At 39.8% G+C, this 24,638-nt stretch overlaps 1 protein-coding gene and 1 non-coding gene across 2 annotated transcripts; one reads left to right on the top strand and one right to left on the bottom strand.

The window, feature by feature from the left end:
- SMCO2 (single-pass membrane protein with coiled-coil domains 2) lies at positions 1–24,178 on the bottom strand. The gene is made up of 8 exons (XM_053662247.1): positions 24,114–24,178; positions 16,286–16,422; positions 15,518–15,667; positions 10,120–10,210; positions 7,154–7,210; positions 5,398–5,454; positions 4,139–4,314; positions 1–227 (listed from the first exon to the last, which is right to left on the bottom strand). The coding sequence occupies exons 2-8, from the start codon at positions 16,417–16,419 to the stop codon at positions 29–31; spliced, it is 864 nt and encodes a 287-aa protein (XP_053518222.1). The 5' UTR covers positions 16,420–16,422; positions 24,114–24,178; the 3' UTR covers positions 1–28.
- LOC119049069 (U6 spliceosomal RNA) lies at positions 9,123–9,232 on the top strand. The gene has a single exon (XR_005082442.1). It is a non-coding gene; the product is annotated as a U6 spliceosomal RNA (small nuclear RNA).
- Positions 24,179–24,638: the final 460 nt, after the last annotated feature.

The following is a 24,638-nucleotide window of genomic DNA, read 5'->3' as shown; positions in this document are numbered from 1 at the left end:
TTAGTAGGGTAACAGCACCTGCAGAAGGTTAGGAGGGTAACAAGTCTTCCACTTCCAAATTTAAGAAAGGTGTGATCATCTCCCGTAGTTCCCACATTTTGCGGTGCCCAAGCATTGTGGGCAGCACCCTTTCAAAGATGAATGTGGCATCAAACAACAGTATGTAACACGAAAGTCCCGTGAAGGTGAGGACATAAAACATGGCGAAAATCCTCAGTGCACGTTTCCTACAAGGAAAGAAAACATCTGTGTTAAGAACCTTCTGAGAAAACAAACAAACACACGGAAGTGAGTCCAGGCGCCTCTGCCCAGGTAGGTAGCTCTTCAGGTTAAGTAACTGAACTTCTGTGACCTCAGTTGACATCTGCAAAAGGAACTTGGAGTTAACGGGCACGGACACTCATCTTAGGACTGGCATTGGAATTCTAAGATTCTGTAGACGTGAAACAATGAAACCCTTGACACCGTGTGGCTCTTCCCTCTGAAATGCTCTCGGATGAGTGGCATCTCTGCCTCACCTGTGAAGGATATGATGCCTGTTGGGGAGAAAATAAAGACACAGGGCGGTTGAATTATCCTTGGGATACAAAACCAAATGTGACTAGTGAAGTTCAGCCCTCTCTATCCCCCATTTTGTCCTGGCATCGGACTTGCCCTTCTTAAGTAATGTAAGTTTTTCCAAGTCTTTGAAGACTCCTCCTCTGGGCTGTGCCTATAATGTATTTTACTTACTTGCTTTTAAGTCCTTGCATTATTATTTTCTAATTATAAATGTCATACATGATGAGAGTAGAAAATCTGGAAAATCCAGAAAAACACCAGGAAGAAGTGTCACAGATGATCCAGTTACCTGGAGATAATTACCATCTAGAACACACTTCAGAAGAGAAAATCTAGAGTGCAGCTAAAGCTAAGAATGAATATATCTTGTGCCCCAACTCAATGGGTTCTATAAAACCTCGACCCTGTTTGGGGGCATTATTGCCACTGGCCATCTCTTGGTAGATATACAAATAATCGCTTCTACTTCACACATTTATTAAAGAGCCAGTGTTCTTAAAATACCCTGTGAGGACGAGGCTGTGAGGGCCGTTGACATGAACAGAGATATGCTGGCCTCCAGCAGCACTAAATGTCATCAAAATAGAAACGGCTCACTACCAAACATATCTAGAAAATAAACATTTTATTCTTAAGTTCTAAAACTTGTCATTTTAGAAGTACTAAAACTGGAACACTTATAAAGAAACACACTTAACATTCATTTTTAAGAGAAAAATATTCTTTCTAAATTACAGATAATTTAGAAAACTAATAAAGTATAATCCAAATACTCCTATAAGTTGTTTTCCTTTTTCTTTCCTTCCTTTCTTTCTTTCTTTCATTCATTCTTTCTTTTTTTTTTTAATTAGGCTTGTTTTTGTTTTTGTTGTTAGAGTGTATCGTGTCCTTCAGTTTTTCCTTTGCTACAGTGAACTCTCTAGGTTGCCCTGACCAGGGACTGAACTCACAACCTAGGTATGTGCTCTGACCAGGAACTGAACCAGTGATTGTTTGCTTTGTGGGATGACACCCAACCAACTGACTCACACCTGTCAGGACTCACCCATTTTTCTTAGCAAAACATTATACCTGCTAAATAAAAATAAGTTTTTTATGATATCCCATGAACAGAACCAAAAATTACTGTCATTAATAATTTTTTATTTTAAATTTATCTTCTGTAGAAAATAAAAATATTCTTTTGACATTTGAATACTGTATCTATCTACCCATCTACTTGTCAAGCCTTGACATGCATAAAATCTTTACCCTTTTCCAAAATGTTTGCGTTACTGTGGTGAATGCACAGGGGAGAACTATAAGGGAGCTGGGGGTCTGGGGATAAAACAGTATTAGAAAAAGGCCACCCTCTGAAGCCAAAAACAGCAAAACTGGTACATAATGATTGAATAAGCCTGCAAAATACACTTTCTCAAAAAAAATAACGTATAAATATGCTCAGTGGAACCCATAGGTTTCCAGTTCTCTGCAAGAAGTTGGTCTAAGTCTTGGGAAATCTTAGCTACAATGTAATGATGTGATGAACGATGACCAGCGCAACTGGGTAACAATCTGCCCATATAACACAATTAAGTGATCGCTGAAAGGTATTCACTTATTTGTCTATTTGTTTTTGAAGTATAACTCACATGCCATAAAGTATACAACTCAGTGGTTTTTAGTTTGTTCATAACCTTGTCCAATCACCACTACTATCTAAATTCAGGAAGTTTTCATCACCCCAGAAAGAAAACCTGCACCCATGAAGAGTCCTCCCTGTTTCCCATCACCCCCAGGCCTGTCAACCACTAATCTCCTTTCAATCTATGTAGATTTTCCTGTTCTGAACATTTTATATGAATGGAATCACATAGTGTGTGGCCTTTTGCGTCTGACTTCTTTCACTTAGCATAATGTTTTCAGTGGTGATCTATGTTATAGCATATATCAGTAGTTTATTTTCTTTTGTGGCTGAAAATACTCCATTGTACTGATATACCACATTTTGTTTACCTATTCATCAATTGATGGACATTTATATTGTTTCTACTTGTTAACTATTATGAATAATGCTACTGCAAACATTCATTGTACAGGTGTTTTGTGGGCATATGTTTTCAATTCTGGGTGTGTCCCTAGGAGTAGATCACATAGTAGCTCTATATTTAACATTTTCAGGAACTGCCAAGCTGTTTCCAAAGTGGCTGTACCGCTTTACAACCCCACTAGTAATATCCGAGGCTTTCAAACTCTCCACACGCTGGTTATTGTCTGTCTTTTTGTAGTTACCTTAGTGGTGTAAAGTGGTATCTTGTGATTTTGATTTGTGTTTCCCTAATGGCCAGTGATGATGAACATCTTTTTCTGTGCTGGCCATTTGTGTACATTCTTCGAAGAAACATCTATTTGACTCCTTTGTTCATTTAAAAAATTAGTTTGTCTTTTTGTTGTTAAGTTGTAAGAGTTCTTTATATATTCTGGATACAGAAATCCTTAATTTACAGGGTTCTGAAAAAGTTGATTGTGATAATTTTTTTCCAGCTCTCTCATTGATTTTATGGAATAGAAAATTTTCTGGGATTTTTACTTCGGCATTTTCATTGACATCACTCTTCACTTATTAATTTTGTTGAATATGATGAACACATTTTATATTTCAGGTCCCCAAATGATCAAGATTTCTGCCTTCAAGTAGCCCGTGGAGGAGACAGATTTAAAGCAATTTAATTGCAGTGATACGCTGTGGGCTGTGTCAGGCTTACACGTGAGGTATAGTGAGCGCACAGAGGAGGGAGCTGGAGATTCCCTCTGGGTTGATGGGTGGGGCTAACGAATCCGACTGGACTCGGATATGTTTGATTGTGTGGCATCTCTAGAAAGGAATTCAAAGGGTCAGAATTTGCCAGTATGTATGTCTGCAGTACTGTACAAGGGAGAGGCATCTTGCTCAGCAAAGAAAAGTTTTTCAACACTGCTTTGCAGGTGTGCGTCTCTGTGGAGGTAGCTGCATCGCAGTTTGCAGACACCATCCTGTAAGATTTATGTACACACAATTATCTACAGCAATACAAAAGAAATACACGTCCATATCTGTATAGCTAATGCGATGGATCTATGTCTAAAATAAGAAGAATAAAGGGGGTAAAAGGCAGAAAACTGTACTTGAACAATTAAAATAAAAAAATAATAAAATAAGAATACTATGACTTTTAAAGAACATGAAAAATTTATAAAAGAAGATGAAGCCCTGGCTGGTGTAGCTCAGTGGATTGAGCGCGGGCCTGTGAACCAGACAATCGCGGTTCGATTCCCAGTCAGGGCACATGCCTAGGTTGCAGGCCGGTACCCTGCAGGCCAGTTCCCAGCAGGGGACACACAAAAGGCAACCATACATTGATGTTTCTCTCCCTCTCTCCTTCCCGTCCCCTCTAAAGATAAGTAAATAATAATGATAATAAATCTTTAAAAATTTATATAAAAAATAAAATAAAAAGATGAAACAAATATTTAGTTAACATGAAGAAATTTAATCTTACTATAGTTCATACATATTAGAACCTCGTCCAGACCCCAAAAGCTTCTTTCTCTGACTTACCACAGTGTAATGCGAGGAGGAGAGGTCTTCGCTGAAGGGTGTGGTGGAGCCCGGAGAGGCAGGGGCCCCATTTCTTCCAGACCCATTGCTTCAGGACTCTGAGTGTCTGTGTTTCCTTCTTGCATTTGGTATGTTCCCAGCTTTGTATTCAGCACAGTCATGTCCTTGCAGAAGTTCTGGAAAACAGAACATACTCACCTGTTATTAGTAGAAAGAGACCCAATGACAGAGTGAGTTAGCATCATGGTATAACATTAAACAAAACCAACATGCTAATCTTTGCTGGATTACTCATGTAGGAAGATAATTTTCCTTGTACTGAATTTATCTGTTAAATTGGTTCATCTATGTAGAACATATTTATTGAGCAACTCCTATCAGGCCCTGTTTAGGATACAGTAGCTAACAGAATAAACAAGGAATGTGCATTCTATTGCATGTGCATTTTTAAGGAACTGGATGAGGAATTACACATGTGTTTATAACACCTAAACACATATATACATTAGATATTATGAGTTAAGATACATGATAGGCCTGAACATGCAGGTCAGTTGATTAGAGGGACACCCCTATAGGCCAGGGCTGCGGATTCAACCCCTGGTCAGGGCACATACAAGAACCAACCAATGAATGCATGGACAAGTGGAACAACAAATCAAAGTTTCCCTCTTTTTTTTCCCTCCCACTCCGTCTCTCCCTCCTTCCTCTCTTTCTCTAAAACTCAATCAGTAAAAATGTTTTTTGAAAATGATACACGCTAAAGAGAAAATAAATAAGGTGATGAGATAGAATAGCTGAGGTTTCGTGGTGGACATCTACTCTAGAAAGTGGGATGATTAGGTACCTCTGAGCAGGTGAGAGGTTAATTCACTTATTCAGTGTTTCATTCACCCATTCATTCACAGAAATTGAATCATTTTTCTGACTAAGGGAGATTAGGGAAGGTCTGGAAGAGATGACATTTGAGCTGAGCCTTGAAGAATGGGTAATACGTACACATGAAGGACAAGCTCCAGGTGGAGAAGACGTGGGAACAGCCCAGGGGTGTGGGGGCTTGGGAGTGCGTCAGACCTGTGAGACATTCTGTGGCTTGAGGCAGAGTACCGGGAGGGGCAGAAGACAGGAATAAGTTTGGGAAGAAGTCAGTATGTCGTACATTCTTAACTTCCTGGGAAAGATTTACCTCTGTATTTATGGGCATATTTAAATCATTTAATTTGATCATTATTTGAGCTTGTGTAACTGTGAAATCTTACCTCTATTCTTGCAACGAGTTTCTCCTTTAATTCATGAGCTTCATTACAAGCATCAGCCTGAAAAGATACCCATAGTTCGGCATAAACTAGAAATACTATTTTTCTGGCTTATACAATGAAATCTCACTCCTTTTGATACCACTTAGTTATAATGTGGCTTTAATCACACTTGTTTGCTTTTACTCAGTGAAAGCTTTGCTCTTAGAGCACATTTATAGTGTGATCGTGATAAATTGCAAGAAGAATAACCAAGAGATTAACGAAATTATTTTCAATGCTTTAAAAGTATAAATTTGCACAACAGCTGCTTATTGTAAATCATCTTTTTCTCCTTTTATTACTCTTTCCTTGCTCCTTGAAAACCATTCACCAGGACACTGATTAGAGAAACAGTGTGTGTTTCTGAAAAATATATAATTATATATCTTCTAAACATTTTTAAATTTACAATATCTAAACCTAAGTCCTTATTATGTTGGTCTGACTATCTGGGCCTCATGGTTCAGCAAAGAGCCCTCCATCCACACTGCCTCCTCGTTCCTTCCCACTCTCCCACGGGCTGCCAGGCAGAGATGACAGATGGCTTTGCTTGGTCTCTATCAGGAAGATCAAGAAATGGGATGAAAGCAAACCCTCGCCTTCTAAGATGAGAATGCCGATTGCATGTATGTCAGGAGTGAAACCTTTTCAAGGTTTTAAATGAATCGCCTCAGAGTAGATTGGCAGCACACCTGGAAAAGGGAGTTACCGCAGGCAGCACCGCGTTCTGGGACTCAGGAAAGGGGGTTTCTAGAGAGAGGTGGCTTCTCTCCAAACTGATTTTTAAAGAAGCATTTGCCAAGGCAGCGAGGATATGGGTTTCTGAGGCATAGTTTGCAATGGCAAACATGAATTATAAAGCCCCAAATATCCGACAAAATGAATTTAATAAATCTAAAGATCAAATCCTGCATTATATAAACAGTGAAAAGGTAAAATAACATTTAGTTGCACAGAATGTTTTTAAGGAAAAAATGCTAAGTGAAAAAAGACAAGTTGCAAAATAATATATGTAACAATGCCATTAACATACAATACATAAATATATGTATAGAAAGATTTGAAAGAATATGAATATATTAAAATATTTACTCTGTTTATTCTTGAGTAAATGGGATTATTTTTTATTTTTTAATATGGAGAAGTTTAAGATGAATAAGTATGTATTACTTTTGTTAAAAGAAAAAAGATACATATGTATTTATATGTTAAAATATATATTATACATACATGCGTTTATGTATTTTTTAAAAGATTGTATTTATTTATTTTTAGAGAGAGGGGAAAAGAGGAAGAAAGGGAGAGAAACATCAATGTGTGGTTGCCTCTCACATGCCCCCCACTGGGGACCTGGCCCGCAACCCAGGCATGTGTCCTGACTGGGAATTGAACAGGCAACCCTTTGGTTCACAGGCCACTGCTCAATCCACTGAGTCTCACCAGCCAGGGCTATACATGTGTTTATATTTTTAATGGGAGAGCAAGGACAAGACTGTTTCTTTTCATCTGGAAATATGGGCAACTCACTTCACATTTCTAAGTTATAATTTTCTCTTCTGACGATGAAGGTATAGATTAAAAGATGGCAAGTTCTCTTTTAGGTCTAAAATTCTATTTTTCATCAAATTTTAGATTCCATTCCCTAAAATTCTCTAAATCTGAGATTCCCTTGAAGTACTGTTTCTCTTCCTTAATTGTAAAGCCATTTTATCATTACCTGGACAAAGTTGTTATCCATTTCTCCTAATTGCTTTTTAATTTCCATGATCTTCTCCTTTAAAACAAAATGTATAAATCAAAAGTTTTGAAGAATAATATATGGAACTAAAACAAAGTAAATGACAGTTTTTAGAAGAAAGCTAATTCATGATCACAAAGTTTGAGATTTAATAGAAGCTATTTTTTTGTACTCTTCCAAGTACTGATCTCTAAAAATCAATGTTAAATTAAATCAATAAGATGTTATTGGCCATATCTGTGTAAGAGGCCATTGAGCTAGTCATTGTGCTGGTTGCACACCAGTAACAAGAGTATTTGCCCTCAAATAGTTATACAGTATACAGTACACCCTTCATTCATTACCAACCTCTGAATTCCAAGACTTAATTATTTAAGAAAGAGCTGTGGTGTGATAATCATAGTTTACTGGTGTCTTGCTTTGTTTATACAGAAACTGTTTTTACACAGTACTTATCAAAGGTAACTGAGATTGGGGGTCAGGCTCAGAATGAAAGTCCAGTTACTGTCCACGTGGAGATTTCAGAAAGCTTCGTGGACTTGTGGGCGCAACAGCAGGCAGTACCCAAAAGCCCCCTCCAAGGCCTTTTCTTAGCTTAAAGCTCTTGACACTTGTTTCTGGAGTGTGTGTGTTTGTGTGTGTTCAAATGTGTTTTATCAGATTTCCCTCTATCTCCATTTATGGCTTGCTGAGTCATTCCACTTCTTCACGAGAAATGAATGAGCCGATCCATGTGATATCTTAAAACTTCATTAACTTATGTCTTTTTTCATTTTCCTAAATTTTGTTTGCTGTTCTCATACTTGTTTCTAACAATGCTCACTTTTCCCTTCCCTAGAGTAAAGCTGCAGCCATTGTTGACCCTCTATCAGCAACAGTTACGTTTAAAGTTTCTTATTCATTAAATTACTGCCTGTGTTTTTATGCTGGCTTTCCCATCAGCCATTAAACCTATTGAGAACAGAACTTGTGCTAATTTTTAAAGCCATGTTTATTGAGGTTATAACTTATATACAGTAAAACCTACCTTAAAAATGTACAATTCTATGAATTTTGACAAATGTATACTGTCACATAATCACCACTACAACAAGGTAGGGACTATCTCCATCATGCCCAAAATCTCCTGTGCCCTCTGTCAACACCCTCCTCCCTTTACCCACTTGACTCTCGCAACCACTAATCTCCTTTCTGTTCCTGTTGTTTGCCTTTTTCAGAATGTTACATAAATGGAATCATGGAGTGTGTAACCTTCTAAGGCTGGCTTCTTTCCCTTAGCACAATGCGTTTGAGATTCACTCATGCTGTTGGATGACTTAGGAGGCATTCCTTGTTATTGCTGCACAGTACTCCATTATACGACCTTTGTTACAGTTTATCCGCATATCAGTTGGTGGATATTTGGGATGCTTTTACTTTTTAAGTTTGTGTCTATTTTTTTTAAGTGCATACACAGCTGTGGAACTCCAGAGAGAATCTCCATACGTATTTGTGATGGCTCTTCCTTTCATATTATGCCAAGACCTTATTGGTTTGTTTCTTAATCTCACTTTCATTTATTTTTGTGCTTTTCTATCTTTGCGCTCTCCGTTTTGATATCCATCTCTCCCTAGCCCTAACTCCTGCTGAAATCCTCATTCCTGTAGTACAGATGACTTTTGGAGGAAATTTTCTAAGGCAGAATATCTCTTGACCTTTGTCCTCTTCCTTCTTTTCATGGTTTGCAATTTGCAAAGGATAGTGGAAAAAACTCTTGAATTTTCAACCAGCACAAAATGAAGTTGCTACTTTAACATGTTTAACTGTGACTTTAAAAAAGTCACTTTTTAAAGTCACAGTTAAAAGCAATTTTTTCCTTGTTAATAAATCTGTGCTGATCTGTAGATGGGTTTTAATATGTGAGGGTCTAAATAGCATTACTTTTCTACAATAAAAAAGATATATCTCCATGCTCACTTGAGCAGCACCTATACTAAAATTGGAGCAATATAGAGAAGATTATTAGCATGGTGCCTGAGCAAGGATGATAAGCAAAAAAGATATTTCTTCTTTACGTCTTCCAAAATCCACTTAATTTAAATTCTTTGGCTTAAGCTAAAGCAGAGGCTGGAAATTTCAATTAAAAAGAGGAAGCTAGATACAGACTTTTTCCTTTTTTAGAGGAAAAAGTATCAGTCAAGGCTCTAACATCTAATTTTTTCCCAGAGTCGATCACTACGTTTTAACAACATTCTATGACTCTTTTTTTTTTTTTGAGGAAGTCTTTTTTTAATTTATTTTTTAGAGCATGGGGAATAGAAGGAGAAAGAGAGGAAGAGAAACATCACTGTGTGGTTGCCCCTCCCATGCCCCCAACTGGGGACCTGTCCTGCAACCCAGGCATGTGCTCTGTCTGGGAATTAAACTGGCAACCCTTTGGTTTGCAGGCCAGTGCTCAGCCAGGCCTATTCTATGACTCTTTAGGAAGGGAAAAATTAAACCCGTCTCAGAAAAGCGTTTCTAAGAGATGTAAGAAGACCAAACAAGAGGAGAACTTTGGCAATAGTGAAAACTAACACAAGGACTCTTCATTAAGGAAGCAAAGGCAGATACAAAATTACTAATATGGCCTGACCATCTTCTCTGTACTGTTAGGTACTGGGATACAAAAATGAAGAGTGTTCCCTTAAGTAACTCATCATTATCGTAAGATGGCATCAAGATATAAACCTATCAAAATTGTCTGAACGATTTTCTAGGTAGAATTTAAGAGTCTAGCCTTTTTATGTCACCAGACAACAGAAATGTGGCATGCAGACAAAAGGTGCTCACATCTGACCACCAGGTTGCCTTCTCCCCTGTGACCAAAAATGGCTTTGAATCCTTGTTATGACCTGTTAAACAGCACAAGGTGTGTCGGAGTCCTCACAGCCTCCCAGACTGCCCCTTCCAAGCCTCTGGCTCACCTCAATGTTTGCCCCCTGATCAGGGTCAAGGTCCTGGTGTGACTCCAGATTTCCAATTTGGCCCTCCAAGGACATCACCTCATTTAATAAGCTGCAAGAGACCAAGAGAAGGGCTAAGTCTGTGGATTTAAAAAGAAAAGCACCTAATGTATATATTTTTTATCTTTTCAGAAAGATCTATTTTAATCTTTAAAAAAGTGATATGCTATTTCTATATCATAAAACTCTTGGGTAGGGATTGTGTTGGGATGGAAAGTCATAAATGCAATTCAAAAAAGTAAAAAAAGTCTCTAAATAAATTATTTTTTATTTAAATTTTTTCTTTCTTTTATTGTTGTTCTGGTGCATTTGTGTCTATTTCCCCCCCAACACTCCCCCCTACCCCAGCCATCCCCACCTCCCACCCTTGATCTACCCTCCTCCTTGGTTTTGTCCATGTGTCCTTTACACATGTTCCTGAAAACCTTACCCTCCCCCCCATTACCCACCCACCTCCCCTCTGGTTACTGTCAGTTTGTTCTTAATTTCAATATTTAGATAATAGTAAAGAAGTATACAACCTAACTAGACATAGGAGCAGAACATTTAAATGATTGAAATGAAAGCTTAGTTAAATTTCTAGAAAAGAAACACGGAAAATCTTTGGGACCTAAGCGTGGGCGAAGAGACCTTAGACTTGACGCCAACAGCACCGCCCGCAGGAGGGAGCAGAGACAGACCGGACCTCATGAAAATGTAAAACTTCTGGTCAGCCAGTGACTGTCAAAGGGGTTTTCATGTCACATGTCTGGCAAAGGTCTTATATCTTACATTTATGAAAACCTTTAAAAACTCAACATTCAAAACTTTCCAATTAGAAAATGAACAACAGACATGCACAGAAATTTCCTGAAGAAAACGTTTGGATGGCAAATAAACATATGACAGCATGTTCAATGTCATTAGCCATTAGAGGCGTGCAAATTAAAAGTACGAGCTATCACTACATGTGTAAGTTATCATAGAGCTGAGATGAAAAATAGTTATAACACCAAATGCTATAGTGAGGTGGGGGGCGTGGAGAAAGTGCATCGCTCTTAAGGTGGTGGTAGGAATGTAAAAGGATACAGCCAATTTGGAAGACAGTTTGGAAGTTCCTGTCAAAACTAAACTGAAAACAGACCTACCCAATGTATGACCCAGTGATTTCACTCTTGGACCCTGAGAAATGAAGACTTAGTTTCACACAGGAAGTTGTGCATGAATGTCCAAAGCAGCTTTTTCATCATAGCCCCAAACTAGAAATTGTATTAGTTGTCCTTTGGGGGTGGAGCAGTTAACCAAACTGTACATATCCATACTGTGGACTCCTGCTCACTAAAGGAAGGGACTACTGATACACGCAGCAGCGACTTGGGGAACCTCAAGGAGATTATGCCAAGTGAAAAAACCAGCCTCAAAAGGATACTTATGGTATGATTTGATTTATGTAGTATTCATGGAATGAAATAATTATAGACAGCAGATTTGTTGTTGTCAGGGGTTAGAGACAGTGAGAAGGGATGAATTGTGTCTATAAAGAGGCAGCACAAAGAAGTTAGAAGTCTTACCACAGTGTCAGGCAGGAGGGATTGAGCCAAAAGGAAAAAGGACTCACGAACATGGACCACAGTGTGGGTGTTGCTGGGGGAAGGGGGCTATAATGGGACTAAAAGGTAATATAATACCTTTTAGGGACAAAAAAAATACAGTGAAGATTCATTTTTTAAAAATCTTACCAGAGTGAAATCTCTAGGCCATATGGATTCCTGGGGAGTTCAACAAAACTTTGAAGGAATAAACTATTCCACTTCTACACAAACTCATCCATAAAATAAAACAGGTGGGAAAACACCCCATTTTTTCTACGAGGCAATTATTATTCTTATACTAACACTACACATTGCAAGAAAAAATAACATAGGCTAATACCTCTCACTAACATACATAAAAATTCCACTTTACTAAACTGAATTACACAATATACAAAAAGGATAATATATTATGACCAAGTGGAGATTATTCTGGGAATTCAAGGCTGGTTCAGCTTTCAAAAATTAGTCACATAATATACTATGTCAGCAGACTATATAAACAAATAAAAAAATAATCACTCATAAATGCATCAAAAACTATTGAAAAAATGCAGATCATTCTGATACTAAAAACATCTCAGTAAACTAGGAATATAAGAAATGTTTTCAATATGAGAACGGGCATCTTTAAAAAAAAGTTAAGCCCTGGCTGGTGTAGCTCAGTGGATTGAGTGCAGGCCTGCAAACCAAAAGGTCGCTGGTTCAATTCCCAGTCAGGGCACATACCTGGGTTGTGGGCCAGTGCGGGGTGTGTGAGAGGCAAGCACACATTGATGCTTCTCTCCCTCTCTTTCTCCCTCTCTTCCCCTCTAAAAATAAATAAATAAAATCTTTAAAAAGGAACGATTAACATCACACTTAATGCTTTTCCTTGTAGTACTGAGAATAAGGTATGTATATTCACCATGTGTCATCCCACCTATTCAATATTGTACTAGAGACTCTGGCCAATATAATGAAAAAAGACGTGAAAGGCATGCAGACTGGAAAGGAAGATAAAACACTGTTTCTATTTGCAGGTGATGCAGTTACCTGTGTGGAAAACCCAAACCACCTGTGCAAACTACTGGAGCTTACAGGTAAGTTTAGGGAGGTCACAAGCACAAGGTCAGCATACCAAAGTCAACTTAATTTTTATATAATGGCAATTAATCATTAGAATATGAAATTTTTAAGTATCATTTATAATAGTACCAAAAACCATGAAACACATAGGCATATTTCAGATTCTAACAAAATCTGAAATATTTGTTCACTGGACACTCTACAACACTGATGGAAGGAATCGAAGATGTAAACAGAACTATTATATTCTATTCATGAATTGGAGGAGTCAATGTTGCTAAAATATTGATTATTCCAAAATTTACCTATAGATTAATGGTAGTTCTAATAAAAATCACAGCAGAGTTGACAAGCTGATTCTAAAATCTACATTTTAGAATCTACAGAAGACAAGAAAAGAAAAAGAAAAATGAAAACAAAAGAGAAAATTCAAATAATCAAAAACTATGTGACTTTTTATAGTGCCTTGTTCATAATTGCCAAAAAAACTAAATGTGCTGCAGTTAGTCAATGGGTAAACTGCGGTATATTTATATGATGGAATACTATCTAGCAACGAAAAGGAACAAACTACTGATATATGTGACAACATGAGTGAATTGCAAATGCATTAGGCTACATGAAAGAAGATAGACTCAAAAGGTTACACACTGCATCATTCCATTTATGTGACAGACTGGAAAAGACAAAACTGTAGGGACAGAGAGCAGGTCAGTGGTCACCAGCAGCATAGCCTGGGGAGAATGGCTAACCACAAAGGGCATGAGGGGTTTGGTGAATGATGCAAACTTCCTTTATCTTCATAGAGGTGGCTGTCCAACTAGATGCATTTTTCAAAACTTGCAGAACCGTACGATAAAAAACAATTTTACTGTATGTAAACTATGCTTTGATTTTTAAAATGGAAGAAAATTTATTGTAGAGGACTTGAATGAAAACCATAGACTCCTCTAAAAAAGCAAATGTTTATGCTTTGGAAGAAACAAAAAGATCTGTTTTTGATAGACTGGCCAGGAGAAGGCCTCTGGGAAGAGACGTTTAACTAAAAGGCATGACGATGCTCAAGTCCACGTGGAGATATTGAACAGGAAGGTGAGAAAACGCCTGGGAGAAGAGCGGCCCCGCAGGAGGGAAGAGCTCAGAGTGTGGCAGGACGGTGCACGGGCTAGAAGCATTTATTCCTAAGACCAGCTTGCATTCATTGTTTATTTTGCACCAGACATCGTATGAAATTCTTTACCTACACATTATTTAATTCACACAAGACACCAGTAAGATCACTGTCATTAGTCCCTTTTTGTTAGTGGTAGGAATTTATACAGAAGATAAAAGTGAAGATTTAGAAAAGGTTGATTAACTTAGCCAAGAAATGTGTCGGTGTCAGGGTTCAAACTTGGGTCCCTCTGATTCCAAAGCCCTTTATCTTTATACCAGTGATTAGATAAACAATTCTATTTTTTTTATTTTTTGCCTTCATCTTAAAATGTTGCATTTAAATTCAGATATACATTAAACAAATATGTTTTCATTTTCTTTCATGTTAAACTGGTCAGATCCTTTTAAATGATACTGGATAAAACTCAAGGATCATTGGGTACATGCAGACCTCCCTTTGATATCTATGAAAATGGCACCAAAGAAAGAACCTATAAAGGAAATCATTCCCTTAAGAGAGAGCAAAGATGCTGATAACTTAGATGTAAACTTTGAGATTTTTGTGACAGTCTTTCCTTTTTCTTTTATTTTAGGGAAAGCAATACATTTTAATTTTTATCTTTATTGTTTTTTACTGAATTTATTGGGGCAACATTGGTTCATAAAATTACATGGGTTCCAAGTGTACAATTGTATGATACATCATCTGTATGTTGTATTGTGTGCTCACCACCCCGAGTCAAGTCTCCTTCCATCACCATTGATATTCCTCTACCTGCTCCTACTTCCCCCCTCATCCTCCGTTCCCTCTGCTGATCACCGTACTGTTGCCTGTGTCTATGAGTTTGTTTGGGTTTTTTGCTTAATACCTTCATCTTTTCCACCATATGCCGCACTTCCACTCCGAGAGCTGTCAGTCTGTTCTGTGTATCTATGAGTCTGTTTCTATTTTATCTGTTAGTTTATTTTGTTCATTAGACTCTACATATAAGTGAAATATGGTACTTGTTTTTCTCTGACTGGCTTATTTCACTTAACATAATATTTTCCAGGTTCAATCATTCAGTCACAAAAGGTAAGATTTTTTTCTTGCACATGGTCAAGTAATATTCCATTGTGTAAATGTACCACAGCTTTTTTATCCACTCATCTACTGATGGGCACTTGGGCTGTTTCCAGATCTTGGTTACTGTAAATAACACTACAATGAACACGGTTTCTTTGGATATGTTCCTAGAAGTAAAATCATTGGGTGATAAAGCAGCTCAGTTTTTAATTTTTTGAGGTATCTCCAATTGCTTTCCACAGTGGCTGCACCAGTCTGCATTCCCACCAACAGTGCACTAGGGTTCCCTTTCCTCCACATCCTCACCAGCATTTGTTTGTTGATTTTTTGGTGATGGCCTTTCTGATAGTTGTGACACTAACATCTAATCATGAAACTCCATACTTCTTGACCTCAAGACTTCCCTAAAGACTTTACCACCTTAAACCCAGAGTTCTAAAGTTTGTGAGGCTATGAAATGTTCAATTATTTTCTGACCAACTCCAACACTCTACATTACCTCTTTACTCTGTTTTCTGTGAGGGCTATTTTTTGTATAATATTGTTAATCTTCTTCATCCAGCCCACGTGATCAGCTCCGAGCTCCTTCACTTGTAGACCCATCTGTGCGTTCCAGTGGTTTAGCTGGAAAAACATGTTCTCCTGACTCCTGCAGAAATATCACTATGATCAGTTTTAAGGTAGAAATGGCAAACATCTCACATGGCCCGCAACCCTGTTCCTTTGAATGGCAAACTGGCTTGCTTATTCATTTCCCGTCACCAAAATAGGACAGATGGGCAGTTAGGCCTCAAGAAAGAAGCTTGGGAATTTACTTGCTATCCATTTTAGCAGGTCTTTGCAAGGCTAGAGAAAATAAAGCTCATTTTACATTTAGTAAAAAATAGATATATTTTTCATTTTCCTACATAGAGTGAATGTTAAATATTGATTTCAGAGCAGTGGTGGCCTTTTAGGGGGGTGGAGAGGAATACGATAGGGAAAGGGTCTACAAGAGCCTAACAATATTTTTAATGATAATTGCAATACTTATCATATCTAGACAATTATCTGGGAGTGCTATGGTTCTGCCTACACGCTTAGAAATGTCCTAACTCTGCATTCTTGCTGGAACTTGCACGAAGTTACTTGTGCACATGAGTGCTTCATGGTTCAATTCATGTGTGGATTTTACGTCTTCTGGGCTTTCCCTGAGTTCTTGGCTACATTTCATTTTCCCTCCACAAAACATTATTACATGTTCCCTCTTGCATGTGTCAAGGCTTACAGTTCATGAATGTTCTCCTCTGAAAACTGCAAAGATGTGGAGACTTGAGGATCCTCACACCGAACGTAATGTGTCTCTTGCTCATCCTGTTCACTCTGCAAGTCCTGGTCATGCTCAGCCCCCAGTTCCAACATATCCTGATGGTGATCACGAGAGAAGCAAAGCAGAACGGTCTATCATAAGAGGTGGTGGTGGTCCCTCTAGCCTGCCCATGCCCCTCTCTAGAGGCACGTGCATAGCCCTGAGTCTGGAACCTTCTGGTGCATTTGTAAGGTAAGCAGACATGCTCTTCTGCTGCATTGACAGAGGAAGGCTGGGTCAGCAACAGGCAGAACCTCAGCATCCACACACAGCTATTTTCAGTGCTAATGAGAAATATAATTCCATTTGTCCATGGGCTCCAGCACTCTACTCAAACCAGAGGACTGGTCTCTTCAAAGACATCAGTGTGAGAAGAAAGAAAAAGGGGATGGGACTGTTCTATATTAACAGTCTAAGGGCTACAACAACCAAATGCACTGCATAAACCTTGTTTGGATGCTGGTTTAAAAAAATACAGCCAGGCCCTGGCCAGTGTGGTTCAGATCGTTAGAGCATTGTCCCCAGACCCCTGAATGATGAGAGGTTTGATTCCCGTTCAGAGCACATACCTAGGTTGCAGCCTCAGTCCCCAGTCAAGGCATGTATGGGAGGCAAAAAATCAATGCACCCCCCCCCGCCTTTTTCACCATCTAAAATCAATAAATATATTCAAAAATTTTAAATAAAAATACAGCCAGAAAAGACATTTGGAAGTTCACAGAGAAATTTAGAATATTCAGAGAATTGAGAATATTAGATTATTTTATAGAATTATTGCTAATTTTTCTGATGTGATAATGATAGTTTGGTTATGGAGAAGAAAGTTTTTTTATCAGTGCTGTGTGAATACGGATGAAGTGCCGTGCTATCTCCAGCCAACTCTTAAATGGTTTAGAATATTCCGTATATTTACAGAGATAAAACCAATGTGACTGATGGCAACAATTTTAAAATATAAATGTAAGAATGTGAGTAATCATCATATAAGTCTTTTAAGTTTCTATTTATAATAATGAGTATGGAGGGAAAAACCTTCTATGTAAATTTGACCTACAAAATTTATTTCTTTGTTTCTTGCCTTGTTCTAGAAAAACATTCAAGGCATTTTCTGCTATTTCAAGCCTGAGCATCACACCATCAACAATCGTTTATCTTTGAACACTGCTCATCTTTAATAACCACATTGTGAAATATTTCCCCTCCCCCATGAAGAAATTTGATCTGAAGTTCTTGTGTTTCAGCAAAATTATTTTTAAACTGAAAGGAGAAAAAGGTGGAGTAGGGAGAACAGATGAATCTCTTATTGAAATCTCTGTATAAGTTACTGGCCAAGTCAATAGGAATAACCAACATTCACATAACTCTTTACAAATTTCTTTCATGTGCATTACTCCTCTTGATTCTCATGATAGACTGGAGGAGGGTAAAGCCAGGTATTGAAATCCCCTCGGCCACTCACATTCAGTGACTTGCCCAAGCTTCTGTGGTAGAGTGGGTTAGATACCACATGATCTCACCTCTAACTGGAACATAATCAACAAAAGAAAAAGCAAACAAATATAACCAGAGACATGGAAATTAAGAACAATCTAACAATAGCCAGAGGAGAGGGGGAGGGGACAATTGGGGGAAGGGTTTGCAGGAACTACTATAAAGGACACATGGACAAAACCAAAGGGGAGGGTGGAAGCAAGGGAGGGAGGTGGGTTTGGCTGGGATGGGGGGTAGTGGTGGGGAGAAAATACAGACAACTGTAATAAAACAATAATTTAATAATTTAAGTTAAAGTAATTTAATATATATATATATATTTCTCACTACAAAAAAAGATATGTCTACGCCCTAATATTAAGACCCTGTGACCTTAGTTGGAAAAAGAGTTTTTGCCGTGTAATTAAGTTAAGGATCTTGAGATGAGATTATTTTGGATGACTTGGGTTGGTTCTAAATTCAGTGACAAGTGTCCTAATGAGAGACAGAAGAGAACACGCAAACACAGAGCAGAAGGTCATGTGAAAACAGAGGCAACCGTGAGCCAAGGAATGCCCAGGGCCGCCCACGGCTGGGAGGGGCAGCAAGCGCTCTCCCCTGGAGCGTTCGGGGGGAGCGTGACTCTGCCGACCCCTTGGTTTCAGGATCCTGGACTCCAGAGTCTGAGAAAATACATTTTTTTGTTCTTTGTTGAGGTAAATTTGTTACAGCAACCAAGGAAAACCAATACATATGACTAGTAAGTGTATGGACTAGAAGAACTTGAATTCATTTTTCCGATCCATATCCAAGCCTTGGGTTCAGATTAAGAAATATCTAGTCCTTACGATGGTCACTTTCATAACCCACTGGTGCCTCACCAGTGATACGAGGATTATTATCACACTTACAGGTGAAGAAATCAAGGCTAGATTTTCCAAGTACTATATGACTCCACTGTACTTAACACCTCCTCATGAAAAAGAAAAGCATCTACAGTTTCAATGTCTTCCCACCAAACCTTTTGACAAGATGTTCCAACGCAGCAGAAACACTGGGACACAGAGAAAGATTGGGAACTGGGGACCTTAATGCTAAGCCTGTCCTCCTGCCGTGCATGCTGTTCCCATCTTCTAACCACTGAACACTGTTTCCAGTTCCAGAGTAAGAAAACTGGGCCAGATCACCTCTAGGGTTCTACGTCCCATCATTTATGGTGACATTTCTTGTTTTTTCAATCAATTCACTGGGATGGTTAATGTGCCGCAAAAGAGTCGAAGGACAGGAAATAGAAATAAAAGATTTTAGCCCTGGCTGGTGTGGTTCAGTGGATTGAGCACCAGACTGCAAAGCAGAGGGTCACCAGTTTGATTCTCGGTCAGGGCACATGCCTGCCTGGGTTGCAGGGCAGGTCCCCAGTCGGGGGCACATGGGAGGCAGCCACACACTGATGCTCCTCTTCCTTTCTTTTTCCCTCCCCCCCTTTCTGAAGATAAATGAATGAAATCTTAAAGAAGTAAAAGATTTTTAGAAATCTGCAGGATTGAACGTGTAAAAAGTTGGACGTATATGTTTGTAATAACAAACTAAAAGTGTGCTACGTGAAATACATATCCTGAGGGCATTACTTTCCATGTATGTGCAGCTCTTTGAAGAGCTTACTCAGTGTCTCCATTTAGATGTTCCATGGGCACCTCAAACTCAGCAAAAACTCAAACTCTTTCTGGTTCCCCTCTACCTTGTCCGGGTTCCCCATCCTTGCACATGGTCTCCCGATCCATCCAGGCGCCTCTGCCGGAACCCTGGAAGTGGTCCCCGAGTTTTCGGGGCAGACCTTCTTTTCCCTCTTTATTACCCATGTCATACCCACTCGGTGCCCAAGAACACCTGTCTTTTAAACGTGTCCCTTTTCTCCTATCGTCACGGCATCTCTGCCACCAGTCAGTGCCTTACGTCCGTCCTCATCGCTGCTTGGCTCCTGCTGGGTCCTGGCTTCCAGGTCCCACCCGACATTATCTCCACATCTTGGTGTCCTGCCTGCCTGCTCCCCCATCGTCACTTTTCTCTCAGCCTTCCTCTCTCAGGACACAGTTTCTCTCTGGCCCGTTTGTCTTTGCATGTGCTGTCCCATCTTTCTGGAATTCTCTACCCCCATCCAGTTCATTCTTCAAATCTCAGTTGTCCTAATTCCCAGCCATCTCCCTGCATGGCCACTGCCATCCATGCCTTTGTGACATACCTGTTACTTCTAGCATGGATTTGTCACACATGTTTTTTTCTTTTCTGAGTCCCTCCTAGTGTGAGTGCCCACTAAGGGCAAAGAAGATTATATATATAATCTCCATCCCCTCCTCAAAGGACGTATCTCCCTCAACACGCACACACACTCCCAGCACTTTACAGTGCTTAGCTGCAATGGAGGCCCAATAAGAGGTTTTGGAACAAACAGACTCCAGAAGTCATCAAACACATTTTGCTTGTGAGAGATGAAGAGAAAAGCAGGAAACAGGAAAGTCTGCGCACGCACCTAGCATCCCAAGCCCACGCTGTGTAGAACAGCACAAGGGGTCAGGAGCTGCGGAACCGGGGCCGGGCAGTGCTCATTTCTAAATATTTGGCAGGGCTCTGATGGTGAGATAAGACAGCTTCGGCGTTCTGGCTAAAGTTGATTTTGTTAATTAAACCAAAGATTGATTTTTTAAAACTTCTATTAACTTTGTTCATTTTCTGACTATTTCCTTTAAATCTTATGATCTTTCCTTATAAAAACAAAAATGTATGTTTTTTGAGTCCTTGAGCAGCAATATTAACAAGCAATACAAAATAACCAGGCTAGTGAAATGGGAACCTTCGTTTGTATAACCTCTTTCTGATGGCTATCTATGCACATTGTAAAAGACAGAAAATGACAAAGGAGAAAATAAAAATCACTGGTACTCCAGGGATAACTAGAGAGACCTCAGAGATACACAAGCAAAACCACTGTTCATATTTTGGCATATCTTTTCATTTTTAAATTTTATGTCTTTTATTCTTTAACTATTGTTGACAATTAGATGTTTTCTAATTTTCCACTTTTATAAATAATACAGCAATGAATAGCCTTATTTAGTCATTTTCTGTGCATCTCTGTAATTCACTTAGGACCCTTCCCTGGAAGGGGAACTACTGACAGCAGAATATGCAGATTTTGAAGGATTTAGAAACATATTTCCAAATTACCTTTCTAAAAAAGTAATAATTTTTAGAAAAGTAATTTCTATATGCACCATCACTAACTAGCAGAGAATAGGAACCTTCACTCGAGCCCAAGAGGCAAGTGTAGCTGGAGAGCCGAGGAGGGCTGTCAGCATCCTTCTGACGTGAGGAAAATAAAGGCGAATGGGAACAGCAGAGAAGTGCGGGACAAGTTCTAGGAAGTTCATATAAAAGGCTATAAAAGTAAAGGGGAACAGCAGAGAAGTGTGGGACAAGTTCTAAGAAGTTCATATAAAAGGCTATAAAAATATAAAACATAACTCCTAGTCACTGATGGAAATCAAAAGGATTGTACCCAGCACCAGCAAGAAAGAAACATCTCTGGGTACTCAAATGAGTGACAATAGGAAAATGGGGTAGAACAGGAGAGTAGCCGGGCCCCCAGGACTCTGAGAGACAGAACCCTGAGGGACAGAGGGGACTGTAGACTGATGGGAAAGGAAGTGATAATTACCTTTCCTGGAAAGGTAATATACAGCTGGGATTAAAAACAGGAGGACAGAGGAGGGAGGCATAGGGAACCGCTGAGATGCAGGAATCATCTAGGCAACCAAGGGCCTGGTCTATCACTCAGGCAAAACTGAGCTTTGCCCTTGACCGATGTGGGGATCCACAGTGGCTGAGGTGCAGGGGGCAGGGGCTCTGTGAAGTAGAAGCAAAGGAGAAGGCCTAGAACCTTTGGTATGAGACAGCTGCACCCTTCTTCACTGGGAGTTTGACAGAGAAGCATAAATATTTCGGTCTCTCTCAGGAAGGACACTGAGACCCGCCCAGTATCATCATGGCCCCTATCTGGACGGTCCCATCTGTTTCCTGAAGGTGTTAAGCATACTAAGGCAATTCCAAGCTCTGAAAGATGAATGGCCACTGAAATCTGCCTGGTTTCGTACCTCTTTCCTGTTTGAAAATTAGAATGCCATACAAATAATAAGATTTCTTTATTTTAGTAACTCTCTGACATTTGAGTAGCTTCCATTGGGTGGTTTAAACAAAAATAAGATTCTCTCAATCCGGGAACCTACACAAACTTTGCCTCCATACATTTTCTCCCATTTCAATTGACAATTAGATTCCTAATGATGGCTTGTGTTTGTGCAGCTCCTAACAGATTACAAAGGGCTTCCCACATATTTCCTTAGTCAGTTCCCACAACACAAGGAGGAAGGCATGGTCCCCATTTTATGTGTGCGTTAATCTAGGAGATGGTGTGATTTGCTTAGAGTCATGTAACTGGCGAATGAGCAGAACCAGGGCTCCGAACTTCCACGCCCTGACAGCCACTTGTAAGAGATTTCTCTCCCACCACCAAAGATGACTGAGACCAGGCCTCTCCGATAAACCCTTGTGTGATGATGGAAATCTTCTCTGCACAGTTTGGAATAGCAGGCATAACCACGTGTGACTATTCAGCAGTTGAGATGTGGTTAATGCAACCGAGGCATTGAATTTGTAATTTAAGTTTAAATTCAGATAGCCACCATATTGGACACGTCAGAGTTTTCTAGATCAGGAATCAGCAAACTATAGCCCACAGGCCAAATCCGTCTTGCCACCTGTTTCAGTAAGTGACACTTTATTGGGACAGAGCCACACCCATTCCTTTGCATATTGTACGCTCTGCTTTTGTGCTGTGGGGACGGGGCCGGATGGTTGCAAAAGACCTCAATTGGGAATACAAAGCCTAATATATTTACTACCTGGCTTGCAAGGCCTAAAATATTTAACATCTTGCTCTTTGCAGAAACAGTCGGCCAACTCCTTTTGTAAACCATCACCCTCTTCTGGGATGCTGGGTGTTCGTCACAGTGAGTCAACTGAAGACTTTTGGAGAATCAAGACATTTTTATTTTTAATCCTCACCCACGGACTTTTTTTTATCGCTTTTAGAGAAAGACGCATTGATTGGTTGCCTCCTGCACATACCCTGGCTGGGAATCGAACCCTCAACTTTTCAGTGTATTGAACGATGCTCCAACCTGCTGAACCACACCAGCCAGGGAGCACCTAAGCATAATCTTAATGTTCTAAGTCTTACATTCATCACCTGTAACATGCAGCTGGCATTGTACTACTAATGTTATTAGAGTTGTGAAGGGCAAACCAAAGAGTCCTTGCTGAGCTTACCACAGTGTTTGATAGATACAAATACTTGGCAATGTTCTTTCATAAAATGAAAACAGTGGGGATGGAAGCTCTTAGTAAGATTTCTTTAGCTTGAAATATAATAATAATAATAACAATAGTCATACGTGTACAGCATTTTTACTAGGTTGTTCCCTTTGACCCTCACATCCAGCCTGTGTGTCAGGCAACCCAGCAGCTCTTACTGCCGCCACCCTTTCAGATGAGGAAACTGAGACTCAGAGAGGATCCATGGTTCACCCCAGGTTTTCTTGCCAGGAAATGGTAGGATAGGATTTCAACCTGCAGATCCTGGCTGCCAGTTTTGCCATCATCCTACCATCACATGTGCATTTAATGTCCAGTGTGTTTTGATGGCTTGGTTATATAGCCTTCTTGCCTTGAAACCAAGCCATGCTTTAAAGCTAACTTTGGAGTGGTTGTGCAGTGGAGGTCCTTGCCACTCCAAGTACGGCCTGTGGACCAGCAGCAGCAGCCTCACCTGGGAACTGGCTAACACATAGGATCTCGGCCCCACCTCAGACTCACTGCATCAGCCCCAGCACTTACACAAGATCCCAGGTGATTCATCTACATAGTACAGTTTAGAAGTGCTTGCACTCAGACCTTATAAACTGGCACCTCTCTTCTCCCTACACTCTATGTCTTCATTCCTGTATGTTTACACCACTGGTGCCTAGGACAACTTGGTAAAACTAGAGTGGATCCCTCCGCCTTCCCGCTGCTTCATCAAAGCCTTTATGGTTACAAATTTGGAGAAACATTAGTCAAAAAGGGACAGATCAATTATTTTAAAAGATGGCTGATGAAAATCTCTAACTTCCATTTTGTGGGAGTTTTCCCCGGGCCAGAACACCCAGATCGCCCCCTTCAATACCTGCTAGCTGGACGATTTGGGAATCTCGGAAATTTTAAAGTATGGTTCCACTGATCAAGGATGTGATGTCACCACAGGCTCCTGGCAAAGTTTCACTGAGATGGCACGGCTGTGGCATAGCGTATACCTGCTAATATCCTCACTCTTCCCAGTTTGGAAATCACACATACCTCTGAATTCAATAGGGTAGACTAGCAATAGTCAAGATTCTCTGGAAAGTTCTGGTGATGCCAGCTTCTTCTTTTCCCAGCACCAAAGGCAGAGAAGAGGCCATTTATAGGTGGCACACACCCAGGCAGGTAAGTTTGCAGTTGGACTTGCCCTCTCTGACATTCCACTTGGAATGCGGCACATGCAACCCTTCAACCCCCTCTGGCAGGGTTCCAGGGAGGCAGTGCGCTCCTGCTGCCCCTTTAACTTGCATCTCCAGCCTGTCTCCCAGCTCTTTGAAAACTAAGTCCTTTCCACTGCAGCTCTCTGTCCATCCATCTCTGAGCCTCAGACAGGATGCTGTGGGATGCTCTG

The sequence above is a fragment of the Artibeus jamaicensis genome, unplaced genomic scaffold (genome assembly GCF_021234435.1).
Source record: "Artibeus jamaicensis isolate MK-2021 breed Jamaican fruit bat unplaced genomic scaffold, CSHL_Jam_final contig_233, whole genome shotgun sequence".
NCBI lineage: Eukaryota > Metazoa > Chordata > Mammalia > Chiroptera > Phyllostomidae > Artibeus > Artibeus jamaicensis.
This window is presented reverse-complemented; position numbering and strand designations above follow the sequence as displayed.